At 34.8% G+C, this 27,707-nt stretch overlaps 1 protein-coding gene across 6 annotated transcripts; it reads right to left on the bottom strand.

The window, feature by feature from the left end:
• Positions 1-1,542: 1,542 nt before the first annotated feature.
• Positions 1,543-19,333, bottom strand: LOC128219770 (uncharacterized). Of its 6 annotated transcripts, none has more exons than XM_052927742.1 (8): positions 19,272-19,333; positions 16,304-16,423; positions 15,520-15,819; positions 11,713-11,920; positions 10,937-11,079; positions 9,768-9,929; positions 8,748-8,879; positions 1,543-5,933 (listed from the first exon to the last, which is right to left on the bottom strand). In XM_052927742.1, the coding sequence occupies exons 2-8, from the start codon at positions 16,386-16,388 to the stop codon at positions 4,627-4,629; spliced, it is 2,337 nt and encodes a 778-aa protein (XP_052783702.1). In that variant the 5' UTR covers positions 16,389-16,423; positions 19,272-19,333; the 3' UTR covers positions 1,543-4,626. The 6 variants fall into 6 exon arrangements, with proteins under 6 accessions (XP_052783702.1, XP_052783703.1, XP_052783704.1 ...); XM_052927743.1 differs by having other exon boundaries at positions 19,235-19,322; XM_052927744.1 differs by having other exon boundaries at positions 19,238-19,316.
• Positions 19,334-27,707: the final 8,374 nt, after the last annotated feature.

Below are 27,707 nucleotides of genomic sequence, written 5' to 3'. Positions count from 1 at the left end.
CATCATGATCATTTAAATGGTTAAAACTGGAATGGGTATGTGTGATGCTATAGTCATGCTTTTAGCAACAGAAACTACATACACTTCCATTACCTTTTTCTGTCCTAAATAACTTAACGAAAACACGTAATAACACAACACATACTTTAAAATATAAGTGCCCATCAATTGCAAAAAGATGCACACCGCACCAAGCAAGTGACCATAGCATTTTCTACTCGTAAAGCATATTAAATATTTGTGAACCAGCTTAACATTCAATAACCTGTTATATTAAACATTTCATTAGAATATCTTAATTTATTAAGTCTTTCACAAAAAGTAAATTAGTTTATTACAAACGGTACCAAATAAGGTTTCAAATACAGAATGCATCGAGCCGGGATCCCCGGTATTTGCAGGTAAGACCGGACGAACTACATAATAGAGATTTTAAACAAAAGTGTTTGCATTCACCGCAGTTGTGTAAGAGAGTGATCATCCTTGTTAAAATGAACTTAACGGGAATTCACCGGAAGGAAAAATTGACATTTACTCGACTTTTACCACATAACAAAAACGAATACATAAATACCGGAAGTAACATTAGCGACATCGATTTTGGGCAACCACTATCGATTGTCGCCGACATAGCATTATCAGCGACGATTAATCGATTGTACTCGATAATCGTTTCATCACTAATACAACCCCAAATAAAGTAGCCTTTTTTGCCTTGCTTTCAGTGCTCAGCAACTCCATAACATTGTTTTAAATATGGAATGATGTTTTCGTAGTTTTTGTAACTTTTGCGGTCTTGAACTTGACCTTTAGAAGCGAAAGTATTGTCATTCCATATAGAGTTGAACTCCCAACTGGTGTTTGCATACGTGTGTGATCCAATGACAATTGAGGCTTCTTTAAATTTTCTTTTCATTTATTTTACGTAGATCGATTCTGATGAATGCAACAAAAATCGTTTCATAAGCTCTAGTAAAGTTTAGTTAGTTTATTTTGTTCACCAAGGTTTACTTGTTTAACTAGTGAAATAAAGTATAACCTGTTTGCATTTTAGTGAGAGCCAATGACGTCTGTTCATTTGTTTTACTTTGATCGATTCTGACGTCCGGGTACACCCGACTTTGACCTAAAGAGGCCAACCAGGACTTTGAAGTATGAGGATCAATCATGACTTTGATCTGAGGTCCAACTACGACTGCGATATATGAGGTCCGATCATAAATTCGGTCTATGAGGTCCAACCACGAAATTGCTCTTCGAGGTCCAGCCATTACTTTGAACTATGAGGATCAACCTTAACATTGAACTTCGATGTCCAACAATTACTTTGAACTATGAGGTTCAACCATGAAATTGAACTTCGAGGTCCAACCATTACTTTGAACTATGAGGGTCAACCATGACATTGATCTTCGAGGTCCAACCATGACGTTGAACTTGATGAGTTCAAACCATGACTGTGACCCAAGATGCTAATGCTTTTTAGTTTTTACGATGAGATGAGAACTTGCAGACACAGATACATTGGTATAGACAAGGACATTGAGAGTAAAAGCACTTTTAATATACAAACTGTTATATGACAAAAGCAAACAGTAAAAAGTAGAAATAAAAAAAGAAACACAAAGAAGAGCTGTCACAGAGGAGTGACAATGTGCCCGAACGACCAAGTTTGCTAAAGAGCCACATGCCTATCAAGTTTGAGGTCCCTTGGACTGAGCTTTCTTCAGTTATTAATCAGTTAGTGATCCGAGACAGATTTTCAGCTCAAGGTCAACACGACCTTCAGTTTTGACTCATTTACCTCAAAACTAGTAGGGTTCACCTAATGGCCATAACCAACCTGTCTACAAAGTTTGATGTCCCTGGGCCAGTGATTAATCGGAGTTGAATACAACGACCTAGAACTTTGATCCACAGAGCTCAAAATCAATAGGGTGCATCTACTGGCCATGACCAACCTTCCTACTAGTATAAAGACCCTGAGCCTCAGGATTCTTCAGTTATTGATCTGAGACATAATTTCATTTCAAGGCCACCATGACCTCAAAATTAATAGGGTTCATCTACTGGTCATGACCAACCTTCATAATAAGTATGAGGTCCTTAGCATTCTTCATTTTGATCAAATACGGATTTTCATCTCGATGTAACCACAACCTTGAATGTTGACCAACTGACCTCAAAATCAAAAGGGTACATCTGCTGGTCATGGCCAACCGCCCTACCAAATTTAAGGTCATTGGGTCCCCCAAAAAAACAATTATTGGGCGGTAACAGATTTTCAGCTAAAGGTCACCACGACCTTCACCTTTGACCCACATACCTCAAAATCAATAAGGTTTATCTACTGCTCATAACCAACATGCCTTACAAGTTTGAGGTCCCTTGGGCCGAGTGTTCTTCAGTTATTGATCGGAAACAGATGTTCAGCTGAAGGTCATCACAAACTTGACCATCGACCCATGCGCTTACCTTTAAATAGTGTTCATCTGCTGTTAATTTCCAACCTGACAACCAAGTTTGAGATCTTTGGACCTAAACGTTTTTCATTTATTGATAGAAAACTACAGGGACGGACAGAAGGAAGGACAGACTGACAGACAGACCGTCTGATTAATATATGCCTCCTTTTTTGAAAGGCATAAACTGTAGAAAAATACTTTCACACATTTATGGCTATCAATAAACATAATTAAATCAAATAAATCTTTAAAACCTGTAAAAATGCACTTTTTTATACATATACAAGTAAAATATTGACAAAACAAGATTTATTTTTTCAAGCATTTGAATTCACAATGTCATTTGTTTGAGCATTGCTTATTCGGTTCTCATGGCTGGCTCTCAAGTCTTTTTCACCCATATATTTGATCATTTATACCCTTAAATCTAAACCCTGATTCGTTGTATGGAAGGCTGTTCTGCCCGTCACTGCTAGAAGTGGGTGACGAATACTCTCCGGAACTGAATCCAGATGACTGGGAAACTGGTGACATAGAATCTGATGTTGCTCTTTCTGAGCCACTGTTATCACTATTTTCTGACTTTGCCTTTAAAAGCTCATGATTTTTATGATGAGAACATATAACCACATATGTATAAACAAGGATATTTGGTTATTAAGAGCTAAATAGATGACAAAAGCAAACAGTAAAAAGTAGAATTAAAAAAATGAATAGCAAAATGTGTAGATAAAAAACTTCCACCGACATATGAAAAAATGTACCAGTGAATTAACATGATTAAGCTTTTTCATCTTTAAAACCTGTTCATATGCACTTATTTCATACATATAAAAGTAAAATATTAACAAAGCAGGATTGTGTATTTTCAAACATTTGAATTCATAAAGCCATTTAAATGAGCATTGCTTATTTGGTTCGCATGGCTTCATTCATTCCCTTAAATCTAAACCCCGATTCATTGTATGGAAGGCTGTTTAACCCATCACTGTTAGAGTGTGACGAATACTCTCCTGAACTGAATCCAGATGACTGGAAAGCTGGTGACATAGAATCTAATGTTGCTCTTTATGAGCTATTGAAGGCTGTAATCCCTATTTTCTGACTTTGCCCTTGGAAGCTAATGATGTTTATGATGAGAACTTGCAGATATAACTACAGATGTATAAACAAGGATATTTGGTTATTAAGAGTTAAATAGCACTTTCAATATAATATGATAAAAGCAAATAGTAAAAAGTAGAATTAAAAAATGAATAGCAAAAAGTTTAGAAAAAAACTCCCACCGACATAATATGAATAAATGTACCAGTGAATTAACATGGTTAAGCTTTTTCATCTTTAAAACCTGTTCATATGCACTTATTTCATACATGTAAAAGTAAAATATTGACAAAGCAGGATTCACAATGCCATTCGATTGAGCATTGCTAATTTGGTTCTCATGGCTGTCTCTCAAGTCTTTTTTCCACATATAATTGATCATTCATACCCTTTAATCTAAACCCTGATTCATTGCATGGAAGGCTGTTCTGCCCATCACTGCTAGAAGTGGGTGATGAATACTCTCCGGAACTGAATCCAGATGACTGGGAAATTGATGACATAAAATCTGATGCGGCTCTTTCTCAGCCACTGACTGCTGTAATCACTATTTTCTGACTTTGCCCTTGGAAGCTAATGATTTTCATGATGAGAACTTGCAGATATAACTACATAATTGTGTATAAACAGAATATTTGGTTATTAAGAGTTAAAAAGCACTTTTAATATAATATGACAAAAGCAAATAGTAAAAAGAAGACTTAAACAAAAATAGCAAAAAGTGTAGAAAAACACTTCCACTGACATTAATATGAATAAATGTACCAGTGAATAAACATGATTAAGCTTTTTCATCTTAAAAACCTGTTCATATTCACTTATTTCATACATATAAAAGTAAAATATTAACAAAGCAGGATTGTGTATTTTCAAACATTTGAATTCATAAAGCCATTTGAATGAGCATTGCTAATTTGGTTCTCATGGCTGGCTCTCAAGTCTAATTTTCCATCTATTTGATCATTCATACCCTTAAATCTAAACCCTGATTCATTGTATGGAAGGCTGTTTAACCCATAACTACAAGAAGTGGGTGACGAATCATAGATTGTATTTTTCAAGCATTTGAATTCATAAAGCCCTTTGAATGAGCATTGCTAATTTGGTTCTCATGGCTGGCTCTCAAGTCTGATTTTCCATCTATTTGATCATTCATACCCTTAAATCTAAACCCTGAATCATTGTATGGAAGGCTGTTCCGCCCGTCACTGCTAGAAGTGGGTGATGAATACTCTCCGGAACTGAATCCAGATGACTGGGAAGCTGGTGACATAAAATCGGATGTGGCTCTTTCTGAGCCACTGTTATCACTATTTTCAAACCCACTTTCGGACTGTTCACGCTTAATACTGTGCCTACGGTGTGATCCAATTAGGTCAATTTCTTTCGGGTTAGTAACTATCGGAAACCTTGCAGGTTCTTCTTTATGTTCCATGGCAAAGTTGGATCCAGTATGATTATTGTTCTGAATTACTTCAGTGTATAAATGCAATGTAGGAATGTTTTCTGACGGATTGGAAATACCCACTTCTTCTTTTTCCAATACACAAGTTTCATCATCATCATGATCATCATTAAATGTCCCATGAACATCAGCATTCACAATGTTTTCATCACTACCACCTGCAACATGATGTCTTGGAGCATCCATGTTATAATCATTATTTGGTATAGGATGGACAAAACCTGTGTCATGACTTTGAAGATCGGTCTCAGGGAATAGAAATACTTCATTCCGCAATGGAGTTTCACTTAGTTCTGCCCCCGGCCCTTCCGCTTCCAACATAAAATTATGATCGCTTTCAAGCAAAGGTCTGGTGCTTGAGGACCCCCTGTTTTTATCTGGTTTTGAAATTTCTGCAGCTAACTTTCGCGATTTTGATTTTTGCGATTTAAATTTTGGAAGTTTATTTTCCAATGAACACCAGAAATTGTTCATCTTCCTGTTTGAGCTATTTTTCTTTGGCACTTTGATCTTTGGCATCTTTTCCCAAAACTTTAAATCTTCGTCTTGATTTCTCAGGCTTGAATCATCATCAGCAACATCAGCAGCATCACCCCTTCCATTATTATTAACTACACTCCCATCATCAGTTCCATCCATATCGGCCACACTAATTTCAATATCGCTGTCCACATTTTCATTTGCTCGTGGTTGCTCACATTCCTTTTTGCCTTCCTTTGCCCAATTCAATGCATCTTTGGGCTTCAGCTCATCAATTTCAAGGAACCAAACAGGTTTCTTCTCAGAAATAAGATGGGTCATGCAACTGATAGCCCATTGGTCAGAAAGAAGGTTTTTCGAGTACAGGAAATAAACGGCGCCGCTCCAATCAAATTCTGTATTATAAGCTGGCAATTCACCTAAATAAGAAAATAATAATGCACATATCAATGTTTTTCCCAACCAAGGTTGAGGGTGTGGGTTATAGTTATCAATGCTAATGTTTGATGTATTGTTATTTTGCAATAAATGCAAAAGTGGCTTGAATTTTGGAAATAAAATGTTATTATTGACAAAAATTGTTTAAATATGGCATATACTGTTTGCATGGAGATTTGGAGTAACCCATCAAGAAAATTTTAAGAATTTGTAGTCGGAAATGGTGCATTATGATCATTTTATTTCTCTCCGATATTAACATAAAACGTAAACTTGGACGATTTTAGAGGGGGCTAGTGGCATAATCAATGCTTAATTTATGATGATTTCAACTAAGAGTTTGGTAATTGCTATCGAGTGAAACTCAATCTCGCAAATACGCAGCTTATCTGGGCCATAATTTAATCGCTAGATTTTCATCAAATTATTTTTGAATGGGGGACGGGAGTAGCATTTTATTTTGCTTGGATGAATATGTGTTCGTGCTAATTCTCAATGCATAAAGGACCATACACATTTGTTTCTAGATGAACCACGAACACCATTGTAACAATTCTCCTCTTTTACATACATGTGAATGTTTACATCAACACTGGCTGGAATGAATAAACGCTGTTCCTGGAGAGTACTGGACAGATACGCAAATATAGACCCCAGTTCGGATTTTCATTTGAGACAATAAAATTTAAGGGGCAGGGAAAAAATGAGGGGGCTCATGGGAATGAAAATCTAGCAATTAATTTATAGTCGCCTAATGGCAAAATGAGTACTGTCAGAGTAAAATGTGAATATTTATAAAAAATATATATGTATTTATAACTTTTGCAACAAGAGCTGTTATAGAATAGCGCACTTGACTATACGCAGGTTCGTCATTAAAATGAATACAAAAATGATGTAATGTGCCTATCAAGCAATAAAAAAGAAGACAAATTAAAGAAGTAAAGCAATGAGATGAAACCAGGTTTTCAATAATTGACCTTGACCCTAGGGGCCCCATATGTCCTCCATAATCTCTTCCTGCATACCAAGTTTCGTCACAATATGTCAATCCTAACAAAAGTTTTTCAGTACCAGATAGTTATCTATTTTAAGTAACAGTGACCTTGACCTTAACCCTAGGGGCCCCAAACACAATCCAATGAAAGTTATTCAGTGTCATTGTTTTTCTATTTTAGGAACAGTGACCTTGACCCCCCTGAGCGCCATGTTGTAAGGATTATTTGGACAATTGAATGAAATATGCATGGACCGAAATGAAAGCTGATTTGTCTTTGACATTGGATGCCTTTGAGGCAGTTTAAAGACTTTTTTGACCATTTAAAGCGTGAGGATAGAAGGTACAGGTTTTAATCATGTTCAGATGATGAATGATATTTGCAGATAAAAATGTGTCCTCTTAGCAGCAGGGAATAAATAAATATGACATAAATTTTAATAATGTATATGAGTTTGACCTTTGACTCTATGCCCTCAAAATCCATAGGGGGTCATCAACATGTCACCTAAAACCTAAATGTCAAGTTTGAGGGTCATGGGTGCAGAGATTATTGAGTTATCAATCTTTTAGCATTCAAGGTCACTCTGACCTTGACCTATGACCCGATGACCCCTTAAATCAATAGGTGTTATCTATTGTCAAGCCTCCATGTCAAATTTGCTGATCATAGGTCCAGGCATTGTGGAATTATCACTCTGAGAAGCTATGACCTTCATCTTTGACCTGATCATGCCTAAAATCAACAGGGGCCATCTACAGGTCAGGCCCAACCTCCAAGTCCAATTTGAGGGACATGGGTGCAGGCATTGTCCAGTCAACACTCGGACAACCTTTTATCATTCAAGGTCACTTTGACCTTGACCTTTGACCCCTTAAACCAATAGGGGTCATCTACTGGTCAGGCCTAACAACCAAGTTAAGTTTGATGACCATAGTCTAGGCATTGTTGAGTTATAAATCGGACAAACTTTGACAACATTTTACCATTAAAGGTCACTCTTTCTTTGACCTTTAACCCAATAAGCCCCCAAATCAAAAGGGGTGATCTATGGGTCAGGCCCAACCTTTGTGTCAAGTTTGATGACCATAGGTCTAGGAATTGTTGAGTTATCACACGGACAAGCTTTGGTCTACTGACGGACTTTTTACTTTTAGTGACCTTGTATTAAGGATTATTAAGGAGTAATGTAACCTAATTGTATGATGGCCTTAACCAACTGCGTGAAGTATTAAGTCAATCCAATGAAGGGTATATAAGTTATACGAGAAAATCCAAACTTGCCCTTAAACTTTTACTAGACACAATGTGCCCTTAAACTTGAACTTAAGTTCCTAAGTCAATCAGGGGCCATAATTTGTATTTAGGATGAAATGGTGTTCTTAACCCTAATTTAAAGAATAATTGTGTGAAGTATTAAGTCCATTGAATGAAGGGTAAAGAAGTTATTAGTTAAAATCCCAACTTGCCCTAAAACTTAAACCTAAGTTCCTAAGTCAATCAGGGGCCATATTTTGAATTTAAGGTTAAAATGAAGTCATGTAACCTCCTTGTGTGATGGTCCTGAGCAACTGTGTGAAGTATTAAGTGAATTCAATGAAGGGTATTGGCATTATAAGTGAAAATGCCATCCTGCCCTAAAACCTTAACCGGATGCAGGGGCGAGTAGAAAAGCCTGCTTATTCTTCGAATAGTCCAGCTAAAAAAGGATTGAAGACACTGATGATATCAACCGAAGGCAACGACATATTTTTTCTTTGAAAAAAAAGGTTTTAAAGTTATGGTATAACTAAATACCTCTCCCAGGCATGATATCTGCAGACATGGAAACCTTGTATCCACGCTCTATTAGGTTTGCTTTGATGTTCTCAGCAATTTCACGGTCTTCTTCAGCATGATACACAAACACATTGTACTTATACTTATCCTCTGAAAAAAGGCAGAAAGCACTTGTCATTAAAAAGTCATGTAACTTGCAAATGGAAGAACAAAATAATGACATGACTTCCTTTAATTCACAGATAATGTGGCATGCATGCAATACAACATTACATATTTTGATACATATTTAACTAGTATTATAACTTTTGATGTGACATGTTGAAGATACTTGCTATTATAGCAGTATTAAATATAATAAGCTATGTTAATAATCCATTTGATATTTATTTAATGAATAAAATATCACATCCGCAGTTATTTAATATGAAATTTATTAAATTTGTTTGCTAAAATTGATAAAAAACTTGCCATTACAGTAAATTTCATGACAATTCATTAATACCCTCTATTTATCACAATTTGGGCCCATCTTTTCCAGATAAATCATTTTATTCATTGAAATTTAAAAATACCAGGGTTTGGTTGATTTTATGCATATGCACTTTGTGACATTCAAACATGATCCGATTTTAGCTCAATAGCCTATGTCATAAACACATTATCTTCATTCAATTGAAGAACTGTAATTCTAAAACTAGTAGCAGATCTGGGTCACAGCTTTCTATTAGGACTACAGCCCCACCATAGAAAATATCATCAGCTTTTGATCCAAAGTCTAAAATTAACACTCTAAGAGTGCTTTCATTTACTGTCAGTGTTGTTATAACAGAATTTACCAACATCGTAACAATTTTGAAATCCCATTTAGCTAACAATTGTTTTTCAAGTTGGAGAATGTATTTATCTACCATCAACTTGGGGCATTTACCATCACTTGTGACAATTTTCCAGCATAGAGATCGCATTTACTATCGCTGAAGGATTACTTCCAAGACTAAGAATGCTTTTATCTACTATCAAAATTAGGGCATTTACCATCAATTGTGACAATTTTCCAGCATGGTAATCGCATGTAGCAGAAGCGCTGTATTTGAGGCGAGTAACACCAGCACACTAGAAGAATGACGATAACCAGAAGAATGAATCCTCCCACACTGCATGTCGCAATAATTATAACTTTGGTGTTATTTAGAACATCTGAAGTGAATGAATGATAAATATGTGTTAAAAGTTTACAACTCATTGAATGATTAATTAAAACAAAATAATTTGTGACTGGCCTAAAATTCGAAACCTTAAGCTGATTAATGTTGAAAAGGTCTGAAAATTAGCCGTAACCAACTCATTGTCATACACTCAAATGTATTAAATGGCAATTCATGTAAGTTATGTCTTCTGCGAAAATGAGTCGTGTTGAGGTATAAATGTTAATAACAAAAACAAATTTTAACCTAGAGATTGAATTACTTGTAAAACAAAATTATTGATTTAAATTATTATTATACACAATTATAACAATAATGTGTAAAATTTAATTAAAACTTTTTTGAAATTATGTAAAAAATTCTTATGAAAAACAAGACCTCTAAAAACTGAAAATGTAACTTTTTCATCAACATGTCTTATTTTCACATATCATTATTAAATTTTAGTATAAGGCCTAAAAAAATACATTTGGTTCGGGTTACCCGACCCTACCTACGGAATAGGCGCCGACCCTACCGTTTTTATAGTCAGTTTGAAAAAAAATGAAAAACTAAAAAAAAAAAAAAAAAAAAATATTTTTTTTAATTTTTTTTTTTTAATTGCTTTTCAATATATATATACCTTAAATGCTTATACAGAATATAACTTTAACACCATTCTCCAATGATGAAAATGATATTCTTATATAAAGCCTAATAAAAAAAAATAAAAAAAAATAAAAAGCCTACCTACCCTACCTATTTTTGAAAAGGATGTAACCCTAACCAAACAACTTTTTTTTAGGCCTAAGTCAACTTCCTATTCAATCTATGGACAGTTTTTGAAATCAGGCATTTTGTGCTAACTTCACAACTTTCCCAACACAACATAATATATACAATCCGAATTTCGAACAAGCTCGTTATACATTTTTCCAGCACTGCAGGCTTATGGGGTTATGAATACAACTGTAAGGAGCCAAAAGTTCCGTGACACTAAAGTCTACCATTAGATCCTACCTTTCTTTATAATGTGGACGAATCTTTCAGACATGCCTATGACAGACTGATCGTTATACACAAGGCATACGAAAGTGTTGTAAACATCCTTTGGCTCAACCTTGTTGATGGTGAGCGTAGCACCCAGAATGGACAAGTCTGAACTGTATTAGAAAAAGAGGTATTTTGTGAAAACAGTTTCATCAATCTCATTCAAATCAGATCCCCAATAAAAGTTTCACAAAGTTGCGCTATGTATAAAATGGAATGAATAAATATTGAGACCATCTGCTAAATGCCAAAAGCAGATACAATGTACATGTCAGTTGCCATTTTTTCATCCAAAACAACCTAGGATGTATGCTGGTACATCAGTAAAAGTAGTTCGTACAATTTAAACAATAGTGTTAATCAATTGTAGTGTTTTAAAGTGTATTTTGCATATAAATATAAAGAAATATGCATATAAATATATATGTGTGTGTGTGTGTGTGTGTGTGTATGCGTGTTAGTGTGTGTGTGTGTCAATGTTTTTATCTTTACAAGGTTTAAATTTGGTGTTTTTAGGGTTCATTTGCCTGCCAACTGGGGGTAGGTCCAAGCCCTGAAGCCCCCCTGCTAGAACCTCCACTGTAATACAAAGTGTGTACAAAGATTCGTGTAAATATCTTAATCGATTATGCAAGCAGTTATCCATTGCAAGTCAATTATAATAGCACTAAATTTGTCACAATTACTTAACTTTTTTCTTTCTTTTTTAAATTCATGAACTAAAACTATGCATGTTAATATTTTACCTTTGAGTCTGAGTCACTACATATCTATTGCTAGCGTTTACAGGATGAATCGTTCCGTTCACCATCCAAAATGCCACGCGTGCATCTGGCACATGACAGCCAAAGTTCCCTGTGCAGTGGAATATCACATTCCCCCCATACTGGTATATTGTCTGGTTGCCTGGCATGGGTTCAACCAAAAATGGACCATGAGGAGTTGGGTCACATGCTGTCAAATTGAAATGACAAAATCATATTAAAAATATCACTTGAAGCCAGTGATAACAACTACCATTTTTTTAAAAAAGAGATGCAACTCAACAATTTAGTTAGACAGAGTAACAAATGTCACAATGAAAAAATACAATTCTTAATTGTTAAATACTTCAATTGTTTTTTTAAGTTTTAAAGTTATATTCTGTCCAAATAAAGCAGTTACACTTTAATAGCAAGGCTATTAGTACTCCTTGATTTTTTTTCTACTAACAGACAAGCTGAAAATAAATATTAAACAAGAGCTGTCGTAAGACAGCGCTCTCGACTACGCGTTTTGACTTAGAAGTGAATACAATAACGGTGTATTATGTGCCTGTCAAAAGCAATAAAACAATCAAATAAAAAGGTGAACAAGAATCGTGATGTAACAAAACCAGGTTTTTATTGATTGGCAGAAGAGATTCAGTTTCAACTGCTTTCTTCTATTTTTTGTAACAGTGACCTTGATCCTAAGGGCCCCAAACACACTCTCATGGAAGTCATCCATAAACTCTTCCTAAATATCAAGTTTAATCACAGTATTGCAACCATTACTGAAACAGTAATCTATTTTTAGAAACAGTGACCTTGACCCTAGGCCTAGGGGGCCAAAAAGCAATCCCTGAAAGCTCTGCATTAACTTGTCCTATATACCAAGTTTGGTCACACTATGTCAACCCTTACTGAGTTATTCAGTACTAACAATATTTCTTTTTTAGCAACAGTGACCTTAACCTAGACCATAACTCTTGGGGCCCAAAACACAATCTCAAGAAAGGTTTCTATAAACTCCTCCATACCAAGTTAGCTCACAATTTGTAGACCCTTACTTAAGTTATTCAATACCAACCCTTTTTCTATTAATAGTAACCTTGACCTTGATCCTAGGGGCCTCAAACGCATTCCTATAAAAGGTCTCCATAAACTCTACATATTTACCAAGTTTGGTCTCTTTATGTCAAACCTAGCTAGAAAGCTAAATTTATTCTATACATATGGTGACTTTGATGCTGCCCTCCCACCAGCCTGCCCAAACAATGACGCAAGTCATTCAATATGAAAATGTGGTTAAGAATATATAAATGTGCCTTTTAAAAGAAATTAAATTAAAAAACAAGAGCTGTCACAGAGACAGCGGGCTCGACTATTCCGCCACTTTTCAATGTAAGGATTGAAAAGTTTTGGCGAAACATACATGGATCACTGTTAGATTAGATTTCAATGCAATACATGGTGTGCTGAGATATAAACATAAATGTGGTTCCATGCAAAATTTTAACGAGAATTTCTAAGTCTAATAATAAAGGGCCATTATTTGCAAAATACAGTTATCTAACTTGGTTATTCAATTAAGTTGGGTGGTTGTATACCATTGTATAAAGTCTCAATGCAATACATCAAATAGTTGCTGAGATATTATCCTATGTGTGCTAACATGCAAGACCTTAACCAGAATTTCTAAGTCGCATAATAAAGGGGCAAAAATTATATATTATAAAAGATAAAGTTATCTTACTTGATTAAATTAGAGGGTTAAATAGATGGGAGCCCGTGTGTAAAGTTTCAATGCAATACATGATGTTTTCGCTGAGGTATTGACTTAAAAGTGGTTACATGCAAAACCTTAACCAGAATGTCGAATAAAAAAGGGGCCATTATTTTAATTTAATGCAAACTGGAGTTATCTTACTTGGTTATTTAAGTATACTACATGGTTGAGTATCATTGTATAAAGTCTCAATGCAATCCATCAAGTAATTGCTGATATATTAACCTATGTGCGCTTACATGCAAAACCTTAACCAGAATTTTTAAGTCAAATAATAAAGGCCCATAATTTGCATTATATATTTGCTGAGATATTGACTTAAATGTGGTTAAATGCAAAACCTTAACCAGAATTTCTAAGTCGAATAATAAAGGGCAATTATTTGCATTAAATGCAAACTAGAGTTATCTAATTTGGTTAATTTAGTAGGTTGGATGGTTGAGTACCATTGTATCAAGTATCAATGCAATACCTCAAGTAGTTGCTGAGATATAAACCTATGTGTGCTTCCACGCAAAACCTTAACCAGAATTTCTAAGTCGAATAATAAAGCTATTATTTGCATTATATTCAAATAATTGTTATCTTACTTCATTAATTTAGTATGTAAGATAGTTGGGAATACATATCCAAAGTTTTAATGCAATAACTGATGTATTTCCTGAGATAATGACTTAAAGGTGCTTACATGCAAAACCTTAACCAAGGTGTGACGCCAATGCCGACGCCAGGGTGAGTTGTATAGCTCTCCTTATTCTTCGAATAGTCGAGCTTAAAAATCATTCAAGGGCCATAATTTGTATGTATGGTTAAAATGGAGTTATGTTCCTTGTTGTAAGATGGTCATCAATAATTCTGCGTAGAATTAAGTGCATTGAATGAAGGGTATATAAGTGTTTTTATTAAAACCCAACTTGCCCTAAAACTTTAACCTGCCCTTAAACTTTAACCTAAGTCAATCAGGGGCCATAACTTGTATTAAGGATAATATGGAGTTATCTAACCTCATAATGTGATGGCCCTGATCAACCTTGTGAAGTATTAAGTCAATTGAATAAAGGGTATTGCACTTATAAGTGAAAATCCCAACTTACCCTAAAACTTTAACCTGCCCTAAATCTTTAACCTATGTCAATCAGGGGCCATAACTTGTGTAAAGGGTAATATGGAGTTATGTAACCTCATTGTGTGATGGTCCTGAACAACTGTGTGAAGTATTAAGTCAATTGAACAAAGGGTATAGAAGTTATTATAAATATCCCAACTTGCCCTTAAACTTTAACCCAAGTTCCATAGTCAATCAGGGGCCATAATTTGTATTAAGGATCATATGGATTTATCTAACCTCATCATGTGATGGCCCTGTGTGAAGTATTAAGTCAATTGAAGGAAGGGAATTGGACTTATAAGTGAAAATCCCAACTTGCCATAAAACTTTGACCAGACGCAAACGCTGGGGCGAGTAGTATAGCCCTCCTTATTCTTCGAATAGTCGAGCTAAAAAGAGGGTTTCCTGTTCAAAGAGTGATTCAAAAGCACAGTGTCAGGTGATTTTTAAAAAACAAAAGAAATCACAGAATGAAATGGCGTGGTCGAAGCCATGTTATCAAAACATTCATGTATGTATCTTATTTCAAAAGAAGGGTTCCCATTTTACACTTAACAAGAACACTGTAGAGCATTCTGTTTATTTATTTCGCTAAAACAGGTGCATGATTGGACAATGGTAAGTCAAGAGTTATTGTCCATCTTTCTCTTGCAACATGTGTATGAAATTTCAATGGATTATCTTGAAAGTTTTCGAGTAATGGTCAATATTAAAGTTTTTGAAGTAGTATAGCCGCCACTGTTGACACCGAGGCTATCACAATACCTAGACATGTTTCTTCGAAAGGCATAGGAGCTAAAAAATAGGACCCCAAGGAAAAACAAACAAACCAATTAAAAAAACTTTCAAAACCTTATTGAGATTTCAAGGCATGAAAATTCTACAGTACTTGGTGAATAAATACATTTTAACCTACTAGAAACATGAAGTCTGTTTGTATGGTTTTTGATAACAGAGCCATTCTTGACCAGGTCACATCTAAATGTTGTATTGTCGCTTAAATCTGCATGGATTATCCGCAACACTTGGTTATTTTCTTCAAGCACTGGAGCGTCCGTTCTTGGTGAGCTAGGAGGGTAGGACACAAATGTTTCGTTCGCTAATTTCCTGTACCAGTCAATGTGATCAAAGCCTTTGGCACAGCATAGTAATGGGATGGAGTGGCCATAGGATATATAGTCATCAACATTCAATGATTTTGTAAAATCAACTTCGCCTGAAATAAAAAATATATATTACCATTTATACCTGCTAAGAATACAACAGGGTTTGCAATTCGAGGGGTGAATGCGAAAAGGTTCTAAGTGACATTAAATAAAGAGGCAGATCGAACCTTTTCGCTTGCACCCCTCGAATTATACGGTTGGGTACTAGCATTATGCATTGTGCAGTGGGAATAAGTTCCAGTTTGACTATTGATAATCTAGTATACTCAAGTAACGAATTATCGATAGTACAACTGTTTTGTTTTTTGATAATATCTTCATTGTAGTTTTATTCTTGTTCAATTACTCATGGATGAAACAATTAAATTCCTTACATCTCCGACCTCCCGCTTTTTCTCTTACTAGGAAAAACATTGATAGGTTGATAGGCACATTATATCTTGTCGAATGCAAAAGCTCTGTGAGCTTATGCTTATTGTATCTTTCCTTCCTGACTGTCAATAAATCATATGCTATCTCTTTTGACTTATTCACCTGTGGCTGTAGAAGGGGGGCATATATTGGAGCTAACAGCTGTTATCCTGACCAACAGGACAAACAAACAACGAAGCACCCACATCCCAGCAACTCAGTATTTCATGGCTCTCATGGCTTCTAAAAACATATTTAAACAAAATTAAATATTGCAATAAATCTATACTAAATGTCACTGATCTTCAGGAAATCATCTGATAATTGTTAACATATAGCCTAAATTACACATGTGTGCAAAGTTAAAAAGCTGCAATGTAGAATATTTATGTTTTACAGCAAATTATAGCCTGATCTGTCGTTCAAGTTGTGAGAAATGATACCACTGGACATTTGCATTTTAGAGTGACTCAGTCTAAATCAGCACTTAAAAGCCCTCTGACAGTTACCTTTTACATGTTTTTACTGACATTTGCCTTTAACTTTTTAGATTATGTAAATTTCCAGGCATTGGGAAAAATTTTGCCAAATAAATTGATAATATCAACAGATATGTCATCACCCTAGTGCAATAGATGGATATAAAATAGAAGCAGATATTGAGTTCTTGCTTTAAGGTGACAAATATTACATATGAACATCTTTTATATACACAGTACACCTCATGGGGTTTCTCTCATTATTTTTAACATTTATATACATATTATCTATTGAGAAGGGCTTGAACACACATTTTGCAATTCTCAAAAAAAATAAAATAAAATAAACAATGTATAAAAGTTAAGGTGAAGTTTTTTTATTTATAAAATGACTTTTATAAAACAACCTTTGACTTTAGAAAAAACAAAATCAGCACAGTACCGAGTTATCTATTAAAATTAATATATTGTTGCACTATGACACACATTCCCAATAAGATTTGCACATTTGTTTCGGGATTTTTCAGCCATTTTGATATTTTAGCACAGTGAGGATTTTTTTTGACTGATGACGGCCAACACATTAAATGACGACTTTGACAAATTAGAAGTTATGTGTAAAAAATCGGTATATTGTGCTCTTGTTAAGAATGTAACAGTAGGAAATGCACATGTTAAGTGAATATTTTATGTTAGGCCAAAAAAAAAATACATTTGGTTTGGGTAACTTGACCTACTGAATAGTGCTGACCCTACCGTTTTTATAGTCAGTTTGAGAAAAAAAAAACACTAAACAAATAATATTTTCTCTTTTTCTATCTTTTTTTTTAAATTGCTTTTCACTATGTAGTTTAAAACCTTAAATGCTTATACAGAAGATAACTTTAACACCATTTAGCTATGATAAAAATGACATTCTTATATAAACCTAATAAAAAAAAGCCTTACTAACCCTACCTATTTTTAAAAAAGATGTTACCCTAACCAAACAATTCTTTTTAGGCCTTATTTGAATGATTTCCTTCGTGTAATATTAATTTTGTCTTTGACAATGGTCACATGTATATTTTCATTTTGCAAACCCTTGTCAGAATTGCGCAATTGGTGTGCTATCCCTTGTCAAACGATAATGTACAGGGTAAAAAACCATCGAGACAAACACTTGTGCAATACACCTCAGTCACCTGTAGTAAGGCTTTTCACTGTAATAGAGCTGATCAAGTCCAAATAATTGTACGTGGATGGATTTTTTTTATGATTTTTGGTCTGGCAAATCCTTCATATGTTAAGTACATGTATTAGAAAAATCCTGTATAACCGGTCTATTGTTTTCGACTAAGAGCTGGTTCTATGAAGATCTGGACTGTTAAGGGCTTCCATTAAGAATATAAAACTATATACAAATATAAGTATAGACTTCCTGTCCATCAATGGAATTTTGGAAGTTTTTCACTGAAATGTGGAAGTTTAGTCTACCGAATACAATATCTTTTTCCACTATTTTTCAACTAGTATATTAAAAATAAAAAAATGCAAATTTTACTACTTATATATAAATAATAAATTTAACTTTAATAAAGACTGATTGCAATGCACCAGTCAATTGTAACCACGGCCGCCCAGGTCCAGGGGTATACCGGGGATAGCCGGGGAAATGGGCCGTGTTTTTACCTTCCAGGTGGCTCCGCAGTGCCGGGTGAATGCAGTGGTTTTGTCTTCATGCCAAATATAGCAGGGAATGGGCCTTACCTAGAGCCCCTGGGGTGCGGGGGGATTTGGCAGGGGTTTCACCACCAGTTCCTCCCCACAGGGCGGGGATTTTGCCCGGGCTTGGCTGGACAGAAAGTCCAAGCCCCTGCTTTTCCCCTGACCTGGTGGGGCCGTGGTTACAATTGACTGGTGTGACTATAAAAATAATATTGAGACCAGGTTCTGATATTTTAAACTTACAAGCTTTCAACATTGGAAGTTTTTTTCAAAAAAGTTTTTGTACTTCTAATGCACCAGTCAATTGTAACCACGGCCCCCCAGGTCCGGGGGTATACCGGGGATAGCCGAGGAAATGGGCCGCGTTTTTACCTTCCAGGTTGCCCCACAGAGCCAGGTGAATGGGGTTGTTTTGTCTTCGCGACATAAATATCGGGTAATGGGCCTTACCTAGGATCCCTGGGGTGCGGGGTATTTGGCGGGTAGTCATTCTAAAATGCCGCCCAGGCTTCTTTTTTTAATGATGTTTACGCTAAAAAAAAACCTTGATGGCAATTTAGAATAAGTAATTTGGCAGGTATTTTACCAGTTTGTCTCCGCAGGGCTGGGATTTTACAGGGGGTTGGCTGGACCGAAAGTCAAAGTCCCGGCTATTCCCCGTACCTGGGGGGCTGTGGTTACAAATCACGGAATAATTAATGAGATACATATCATCAAGTCACATGTACAGGAGTCATATGTAAATCATCATCATTAGGGATTTTTTACTTGAGGACAATTCTCTATTGACAATAGCCTGATTATCATTTGCTTAAAAATCTATATCAACCACATACTATTAACACATTTGCAAAATAAAAAACACAACCACTGTTGTAAAGTTTACTGCTTCGAAGCAAGCCTACCGCATGTCAAACGTCCCTCTCACCAGTTTACACTTTCGATTTCAAATACTTCCGGGTTTGTGCACATAGTCAAAACGGCTCTGCTCAAAACGATCATTTGTTTATGAGGTTATGTCTTAAAATGGAAATATGACATGACCCACTGGGGACTATTAGATTTTACCTTTAAAATATTATCATTATTGAAGCAGTATAATGTGTATATTAGTTGTATGTAACCTCCATCGTTCGTTGCTTCCCTTAGTTTTGGTAACGAAGAGATTTTTCAGAATGTTCTGCAGGTAATACAAATATTTGCATCAGTCTCTTTGTTGAAAAAAGATAGCAGATATATGAATAACATCTTTAAAACAGCATTTTAAAAGCGTTTGAGTTAAATCAAACGTCTCATTGGGGCGATACTATTTCCCGGTCTCTCACCGTATTAGTCTCATCCGGTCTCTTAATTCCCGGTCCCTTGGTATTGAAATAAGTTATGGCTTCAGGCAACGGATTGTGTTGCCGATACAAAATTGACAATTTCATTTGCTTTTAATGGGTGTAAAAGATAAATATATCATTTTCGAATATAGTCGATACTAAGATGATATTAATTTAGCTTTTTTAAAGACTGGCTGTTTTTAAGATTATTTGGGGCTTTTGAGCGAAAAAAAGCCTTAACATGTATATTTATCATTCATTTTTATATTCAATATCTTAAATAATTACACTACATACGTAATGAAACTGACCACTCTAGTGTGTATCATTTGTATCAAGAAAATAAGTTTTTGGCGAAAATGATATTTTCAATGACAGAATACGTAAGCCGATAAGTGGCGAAAATTAAAAGTTTCGCATAAATATAGGAATACATAATTATAAAAATGGTAAAGCGTTTAATGGGTCGAAATTAAATTGCTTAAATTGTACCTATTGTTACGTCTGTTACTAAATGTTACTGATCTGATCTGCGGAATATCATAGTCACAAATGTATATTTCTTGTGTTTCACATTTAGTTTTATAATAGTTTTTATTTAGAAAAATAGTAAAAGAATTTAACTAAGAATAAAAATCATTATATAAATGCTGTCATCCGAGACTATGATTAAAAATAAACACTTCAAAGTATTCCGCCGCTGTCACTTTGTTACTGTTGTCAGGCGTGTCTGTCATCGCTTTTATAAGAGGCAGCTTCTGTTTATTGCTCGGGTATTGTCACTAAAGGTGCACTTGTCAGACAAATTATTCTTCTAAAATTTCTGGGTTTTCAACTGCGGATAATTTATCTAACCACTTAATACAGTATTTTGATAATTGAAAGAAGAAACTGTTTGTGCCTTTATATATTTAAAGCAAGCATTTGACTGGAATGATGGCATGTATCAGAAATCTATTACTAGTACTATATAAGTAATTCAAATCTAAATGGAAAATTTCTAAAATGTTCACAGAACACATATCACATATCAAACCATGTGTTTCGAAGAATACAGAGTATTTTAAATATTTGCCAAACCAAATTAAAATTATATTGTTGTCCGTCCACCAAGGGGAAATCTGTCTACTCTGCTCTTCGTGTTGTTTTAATATAAACATGTGTTATTAAAACCCTTGTCACACTAGGACAACGTTCCAAAGGCGTTGAAGACAAATCAAGATTTCCGATCTGCGCGCAGTGGAATCACAAGCAGTGCCGTGGCATCGCCAGTGAACGCGGTGGGATCGCATAGAACGCTGAGCGACGGCGCATACTTTGGGCATGCCCAACTTCAAAACGCTGTCGCTCGGCGTTCCAACAAGAGCACAGTGCGATCGCCATATGGGGTCGCCGTAGTGCTCAGCACAGTTAGGTCTTCTACAACGCCACAGGATCGCCGCGGGCGCGCAAAGAGGTCGCAGTGCTATATTGCTATTACAAAATTGCGTATTTGTTCTCATAATTTAAGAATACATATACTGGTAGATAAAATAGACTAAAAAAACATGTGATTATTATTAATTAGAAGATGAGTATCACTTCATGTTTAAGTGTTCAGCATATGTTCTTTGAAGACAAATGATATCAAACGTTATTTAAGAGTTAGACCGAGTACGTTTAAACTTTTACAGCAGTTAAATACACAAATTAAATGTGAAGCATTTTTGTAAGGTAAATATATATCGGATTATTTTGTTTTATTTCGAGTTTCATTATTGTTCTAGTCATTTATAAGAAAGTCAGATATTGTACACGATACAATTTAGAATCTTTATTTAAAGTCGGGTAAATGCTAACAAGAATTATTAACAGCGCAACGTTTCTTAAAGTATTTATGCATAAAATTACAAAAAAATAAAATGGATTAAAACGCTGTATACAGTAATAACAGTAATAACATCATCTAGTCTTTCAAGTTATGCGGCCAATCCAGACGCGGCCCACGGTTACTCTTGTTGACATCATACACGACCACTGTTAAATGATTAGTTCTTTCAAGAGGACACATTCAGGTTAATCGTATACATTTAAAACAGCAAAATTGAAAGTAGCATAATGTATCGCCATATGTACATGGTAATAATAGTATGGTACATTGATGTGTAGTTGGTAAACATTGTTATAATTAATTCAGCTTGCTAGAAAAGTGCTAGATTTGGCTGAAATTATCGGAAAGAATAGCGAACAATGGCATATGCATGGTTGCTCCTACGATTGGGTCAATCCCTACCTACAGGTTACCATCCAATTCTCTGACCGGCCACCGCCCCATTGTGTATAGAAATGTTAATTGTAATGCCAAATCAAAACACTTTCGCAAAGACTTCCAAAAAAACAACAACAACAACAACACGCAAGTAGTTACATATTTGTTCGACATATTTTAATGATATATAAATAAGAAACAATCATGCATATATATTAGCCCTTGTTATAAAATATGATATCTTTTATTCATATTCAAAATACCCGCTGAAATATTTTCTAGTATTTGAATGCCACATATTGTCCAGTGGGTGGAGGCCATATCCCACTGAAATCAAAACTTCTTTTCTGTGGAGACATAGCATGATAGATAGATATTCAGTAAGACACCTAATAATTCTCAATTTCATCTGATTATTTAATTATAAAACATCATCTGCACCTTATTGAGGATTAACAAAAGCTATACCTGTCCAGGTGCAGATCAGCCTTCAAAATTCGAGGTAGTTTTGAGAGCATATTATTCTTCCCATATTTAATTGTTTTTACTAATGGCACTCAATTTCATATCTGAGATTAAAATAGCATGTCTTAAAAGCTACAAGGTTTGTCCCTATATTTTTCATTGTATTTTTTAACATATTCTGATGAGATACCGTACCGAGATTTGTAAGTTTCAATAGGCAGATTTCACAAAAAAGGCAATTATGTGGCCCATTTTCATTCATTTATTGTTATTGCATGTCAACGTCATTTATACAGCAATTGCCTTTCCCAACCCATTAAGAACACCTTATAGAAGTGATTTGTATTAAAATAATGAAAATATTGTGTTTAATAAGGTAAAAAAATGTAAAAATATGCCGATATTTAGGACAAAAGAGACAGAAAATCTTCCCGGTACCAATATATCACTTTTTTGAGGATGCTTTTCAGTAACATCTGGTAAGTATTTTATTCTTGTCTGTTGAATAATGTTTGCAAGAAATGTTAATTAAAACAATAATATATCTAAAATGATTGCATTTCGTTCGTAATATACTTAAATTTTCGGTAATTGCGCATGGTGATAACGTTACGGTAATCTGTCCTCCAATTGTTGTGTTATATTAGCAGACATGATCCACTGCTAACTGTTTTAAGCCTAAACACACCTTTATTAAATCACTGAAAACAAAGACTACGCGTCGGATAAAAACAGTATTGCATGTAACAAGAAATTTGGTCATTCCCGATCCGAAGTTTTTTAGGTCTAAAAAAGTGTTAATGTTACACAAAATCGATTCTGTCCCATTTTAGCATGGCGATAGCACCTTTAATTTACACCGACTGAGTGTTAACATCCGGGTAGCGATTACTTTCATATTGGACTGGTTCACAGTTGACATTGAAATGATAAAAATAGTGGTGAATACTGTTGATAAAAACTTAATCCAAGTTTGGCTCATTCTGTCCTTCGATGTAACGTTAACATTATGTCACGCTAGCATTAAGACAAGCGCGTAACAAAGCGAGAAAATCGTTGAAATTTGATGACTTTCCCAGAGTCAGTTACTCGAACATAACAATGTCGTCTGCAAACTATCGTTTGTAAGTATTCATTCATTAGGTACGTAGTTTATATTGAATTCATATCGCTTTTGTGTTTGGTATCGTTGTTCATTTGACAGAATTAAGAATGCAAACGTATAAAATGGACAGAAATATAGATGATAACGTGACAAATGGACATAACTGCAAATGTTACATTGGACAGAAGCCTTTTTTTTATAAAACACATATTTATGTTTTGTTTTTTTGTGATCCATTGTATGCTTTCGATACAAGCTTAACTGTTTAATACTTAATCTAAATTTGATTAAGTAAACTGAATGCTTATGTTATTTATTGGGACAGAAATATGTTTGCTAATGTGACAAAAGGACTTTTCCCCTAATGTTACATAGGACAAAAGCAGAGTTTGACATCAACAAGAGAGCATGCTTGAGATGAAAGTCAATATTTGTATGCTCATTTTGTGATTCATTGTGTTCCTTATTAAACAAATCTTATTTTTGACACAAACTTGTGTTATATTTTTTATCTTTACCTTATTTTAGTCACCTGTATGCTAGTGTTACATTTTGGACGGAACAATGTGTGCTATTGCATGACAAAAGGACGTTTCCCCTGGTGTTACTTTTGGATTCCTGATTGACCTCCCGAGCATATACAAGTTGAAGAACATTGTTTCTGTGCTTCTAAAACTGCAATCTAGTGACTGTTTTTTATTCAATTTTAAACTGTCCCGGATTAAAATAACTGAATGCCAGTGTTATATATATATATATATATATATATATATATATATATATATATATATATATATATATATATATATACAATAAAAATACGATAAATTAGTTAAAGGCCTAGTTTAGGTCAAATTTCATAATAAAACATTGAAAACTGCACAGCAGGTCTTATCAGATTGGAGATCTGATAAGACCTATTCTATTTTCCCTGAACCCCACCTCTGGACCTAGAGTGTGTGGTTACAATTGACTGCTGTATTATGACCAGTGGTATTGTGGCGCAAGTTGACGAACTAAATGTTGTTCCATGTGGAAGGAGTCTGATGGATAGATTTACAGATAATATATTGACGTTGTATTCTTGTAGTATTTCCAACAAAACTGGTTTTTTGAATATAGCGAAACAATAAGAAGTTTTAGTATCTAAAATGATCTGTTGCTAAAAATTTAAATTTTTTGAATTTATGGCATTTACGTTTGAGTGTTTTGTTTTAGTTTGTAAGATTGTGAAGACAGCTCTGTGAATTCTAATCTTCTAATCTATCAGATCTGCTCCCTTTGTAGAAAACATGTATTGTGTTAGTTTTGTGAGGCAATGAGAAAGTACCCCTGGTGGGGATCAAACCAAACCCACGACTTCTTACGTGTTAGAGGCAGACATATATAACTTATATATAATGGATGGATATCTCAATAGAAAGTATGTAATAATTAAATTTCTTTTTCAGAACCATACCCTTGAAGATAAGAAGATGATGCGTAAATCGTTTGAATTGTTTGACTGTTGCAATTTACTTACATTAAACATTATTTTATAAGAATTGTCTTTCGCTGTGTCGGGTTGGATTCTATGCAAGGTTACTGCAGGTGGGGTGGTTCTTGTTACAGGTTTTAAAGTTCTGGATGTTCGTTTGCCTTTTTTATGATAAGATCTTTTGATCAGTGTCATGTCACTGTGTAGGCATATACAGTTCGGGGTAAAGATTTCTGATCAATCTTTTATGACACTGTGAATTTGTACACAACCTCTGTAAATGGATCTTAATGTACCACGCCCCCCCCACCCCGGTCCGGGGAATTACGGAGCGGGGACTTTGACTTTTGGTCCAGCCAACCCGGGTAAAATCCCAGCCCTGCGGGGACGAACTGATGGTAAAACCCCGGCCAAATGCCCTCGCACCCCAGAGACTCTATATAAGTCCATATCTCCGCTAAATTTGGCACTAAGACAAAACCTCCGCACTCACACGGCCCTGCGGGGCCACCAAGAAAGAAAAAAAACACGGTCCATTTCCCCGGCTATCCCCAGTATACCCCCAGACCTGGGGCCGTGGTTACAATTGATTTGTGCATAATTTCCTAATTGTCTTATCAGATCTCCGATCTGAGTATCCTGCTGCGCAGTATTGGATATTCTAAGATAGAAGTGGACCCTAAATGGCCCTTAGCCGATAAACCTACCGGTTAACACTGGAAATTGACCCCTTCTGTCAAACCAGTGTGATTAGAAGGAGATGCACAGCTGGGTATTATCATGCCAAATATTCCTTAAACTAGGCCTTAAAAGGGGAAGGGTCACTTTTAAAAGGCTTAAATTAGGCCTTTAAGACACACAACAGTCTGATCTTTAGGAAGTTTAGGATATTTTTTTACGAGATTGTTTAATCAAACTGCTGCGGGAACAGTGTTTCAAGGACTCGTCATTCAGACTGACACCATATACACTTAGGTCAACAGTGTATTTATAAATCAACATGAACAAAACTAGTAGGAACTATATGAGAAGCAATATAATTATATTGAAACAACAGGTTATTAAAATCTCAAATGAGTAAAACATTATAACAACATTTAAACTAAATGAAGACTCAAAGAAAATATTTACAACTGTAGAAGCTCATAAAATGTGTACGTCTGTCACACTGCATCTTCGTCAAATCTTGTATGATTATTATGATTTTTATGTGATTATCAATTGACTGTGTTTATCAATCATTTATATAGTTTGTTTTATACTGTATCAAGCTCAAAGAGTCTGTGGTAAGTCTGTATTTTATTCTGTTGTGAAACATTCTGTCCAACTGCTTATGTGACATAGTGCTAAGTTACTCATTCTGTCTTGTGGTAACACTAGCACATACTCGCAAATAGCAATTTATAATATATATGTTTAACATCAAAGGTAATGATAATTGCACCATACTAGAGACATTTATATCACCACAACAAAACATTTATGTTTATAGCCTATCTGATCTGATATAAAAAGAAAACCTATGTTTGCAGACAATATTTTCTGTCTTGTTGTCCAATTTGGGTTTGTTTCAATAAATTTATTTGAGAAAAACAAAACAATCTTTATTTTTTGTCTGTACAATCTGTTTTATAGATAAATGAACCATTTAGTGCAAGACAAAATACTTCTTTGGATCAAAATATTAAAAAAAAGTTTTAACCGGCAATATTGTACCACTAGCACAAATGGTATGGTGATACAAAATTCTTTTTTTTATAAAAATTCATGAATAAATCATTGCACATGTTCTTAAATATGATAGATAAGAAATTGCTGTAAACGATTATGTTGAAAGCACAAATCTGCAATAAATTTTAAAAATCAAACAAAACCCTGCATACTCAGATATAATGTTGGCAATTTAACACCATGAAGATTTTTGTAAGATGAGGTGTTATCTTCAAAAACAATTATTAAAGCTCTGTATTGAATCTTTTCTAATTTTCATGGGTTGGTCTTGCTACAAAAATGCCTAATTACAGGATATATAGTAGCTGAAATTGGACCTGATAAAGGATTTAAAGATGACCTTGGAATTAATTGTCATAGAAATGCTTAATTTTGGAAGGATATTCGCAGTTGCTTATAGCTGCTTTTAGCACCTTATTAACATCTGGACATCAAAATTTAATAAATTATCTACACAAACGCCTTACTGTTTAACTTAATTGTTCTTCACAAACAATAGTGTGGATAAGTATATTGAATTGCATTTTTTTCTTTAACAGACTTTGAGCCAACTCAAATTGCTTGAAATTCGTCGGGGAAAGCCTTCATTTGATTGAAAGTAAACTAGTTCCCCAAAATTTTACTTTCTTCTTCGATATTTTATTTAGCTTTGTCAGTCGAGATATTTTAGGGTCTTTGCTCTCCAACTTGGAGGAATAAAAGTATTCATCAATCCATCCATTAATCTATATCTCGAGAATACTAGATTAGTGCCGTGGAAGGAGAAAGATTATCTGGCTCGGCTGCGGACTTTATCGGATGAGCCGAACCTAATATTTTTTTATACTGTTACTTTGTTTATTAAAACATTAAAAAAATACCTTATAATTATAAAGGGGGGGGGGGGGGACATGCAACTTTTTCGATCCCTGTTGACGTCGGCCCCCAAAATAGTTCCCAAAACAGTTCAATTTTATTCAATACAATTATAGTCAAAATACGTCAATATCA

The sequence above is a fragment of the Mya arenaria genome, chromosome 15 (assembly GCF_026914265.1).
Source record: "Mya arenaria isolate MELC-2E11 chromosome 15, ASM2691426v1".
Classification (NCBI taxonomy): Eukaryota; Metazoa; Mollusca; class Bivalvia; order Myida; family Myidae; genus Mya; species Mya arenaria.
Note: the sequence above shows the minus strand (reverse complement) of the source record. Positions and strands in the feature narration are given on the sequence as shown.

Excerpts from the sequence above, each read along its gene's own strand:
- LOC128219770 (XM_052927742.1), bottom strand. The coding sequence starts at position 16,388 with ATGTGGGTGCTTCGTTGTTTGTTTGTCCTGTTGGTCAGGATAACAGCT. Across the intron at positions 11,921-15,519 it reads AAACAGACTTCATGTTTCTA|CATGTGACCCAACTCCTCAT; the intron begins GTAGGTTAAAAT and ends TCAATTTGACAG. Across the intron at positions 8,880-9,767 it reads GAAAATTGTCACAATTGATG|AGGATAAGTATAAGTACAAT; the intron begins GTAAATGCCCTA and ends GCCTTTTTTCAG.